Below are 1,450 nucleotides of genomic sequence, written 5' to 3'. Positions count from 1 at the left end.
AAGGACTCTGCCCCACCTGCGGGTGAGATGCGTCGGTGTGAACCAGCACAACCTGCCCCACGGGGCTCCCAACTGCCCTTATCCCGTCCCGGGCGCCCATCAGCAGCGGAGCCTCCTCCGGCACCCAGCCAGCTGGGACGGGACGGCAGCAAGCTCCGCCGTGGGGGCACTCACAGAGAGCCAGGCCCCGGAGCTCCGGCAGGGTGGCCGAGGCACAGAGCTGGTAGAAGATGTGGTAGTTCCTTTCTGCTTTCGCCTGCGGATGAGCAAGAAAATCACCAAGAAGCCAGGTCACCTCGGGCCACCCAGCTCCCCTGCAGCAGTGCTGCAGCCCCAGATTTGGGGACAAGGGGCACGGTCCCCTCTCCCAGCTCACCTCAGCAGCGCTGGGGTTGCTTCCCTGGGGGATGCCCAGGAGAAGCGCCCTCCTGCTCCGAGGACGGGGCTCCCACTCAGCCCTGTCCCCACGCCACCCCTGAGACCCACCTGGAAGGTGACACGGGACTTCTCCAGCAGGTAGGTTTTGATGGTGGCCCCTGTGACACGCGCTTGGCTGAAGCCGATCTCGATGTACCTCCCAAAGCGGCTACTGTTGTCATTCCTGGTTGTCTTTGCATTCCCAAAGGCCTGGCGGGGAAGGAGGGCAGGAGGCTTTAGCTGGCTCCAGATCTCCAAGTGCTCTGGAGAAGTTCAGTCCCTGCCATGCATTTTACAGGGGGGACAGACCCCGCATCACATCAGGGGTAGAGGCCGTGAGGAGCACGGGGAGAGCCTGCACGGACACCCCAGCTATCCCCACGCAGAGCCTGGGGGCCCAGTGGGACCCACCTCCATGACGGGGCTGGAGGCCAGCACCTTCTCCTCCATGCTGGAGTCGCCTAGGCAGCCCCCGACGGCGGTGAAATATCTCATGGCATACTTGGCCGACGCAGTCTTCCCTGCGCCCGACTCACCGCTGATGATGAGGGGACGTGAGCTGCCACAGCCCGCGGTCCAGCAGGACTGCTCTCCACAGACACGCCACGGTCCAGAGGGGGCTTCAGCCCTTCCCCACTGCAACCCTGGGGATGCCCCCGCTGATGCTCTCACCTCACCATCTGCTTGTACGCCTCCTCCGCCAAAGCAAAGATGTGGGGATCCATGTCCCCCATGTTGCGGCCGCTGTAGGCATAGATCACCTCCTCCTCGTAGATGGGCAACGGCTCGTAGGGGTTGATAGCGACGAGGATGATCCCTGGAGGAAGAAGGCCGTGCCGGGGCCGGGGCAGCAGGGGCACCGGTCCCGCGGAGCCGCGGGGAAGTGGCACAGGACGGGGAGCGGGAAGGGGTGTGCGGGGCTCACCGCAGTAGGTGTAGATGGCCTTGGCCTCCAGGAAGCGCCGGCGGAGCGAGTGCAGCACGGCCGGCTCATGCAGGTAGCCCAGGGCCACCAGGTCATCGGCGTCCCAGA

General features: G+C 65.2%; 1 protein-coding gene across 1 annotated transcript in view; it reads right to left on the bottom strand.

The window, feature by feature from the left end:
* LOC104618323 (unconventional myosin-Vb-like) overlaps positions 1-1,448 on the bottom strand; it is a gene marked incomplete at both ends in the record, with an annotated part of 5,494 nt that extends 4,046 nt beyond the window's left edge. Inside the window, 6 exons of the mRNA XM_010283877.1 lie at positions 1-16; positions 175-256; positions 487-627; positions 829-1,002; positions 1,095-1,234; positions 1,343-1,448. Of these exons, the coding sequence (XP_010282179.1) occupies positions 1-16; positions 175-256; positions 487-627; positions 829-1,002; positions 1,095-1,234; positions 1,343-1,448 (659 nt within the window). The remainder of the gene's footprint in view (positions 17-174; positions 257-486; positions 628-828; positions 1,003-1,094; positions 1,235-1,342) is intronic.
* Between the last annotated feature and the right edge of the window lie 2 nt (positions 1,449-1,450).

Source organism: Phaethon lepturus, unplaced genomic scaffold, assembly GCF_000687285.1.
Source record: "Phaethon lepturus isolate BGI_N335 unplaced genomic scaffold, ASM68728v1 scaffold49603, whole genome shotgun sequence".
In the NCBI taxonomy this organism is placed as follows: Eukaryota; Metazoa; Chordata; class Aves; order Phaethontiformes; family Phaethontidae; genus Phaethon; species Phaethon lepturus.
This window is presented reverse-complemented; position numbering and strand designations above follow the sequence as displayed.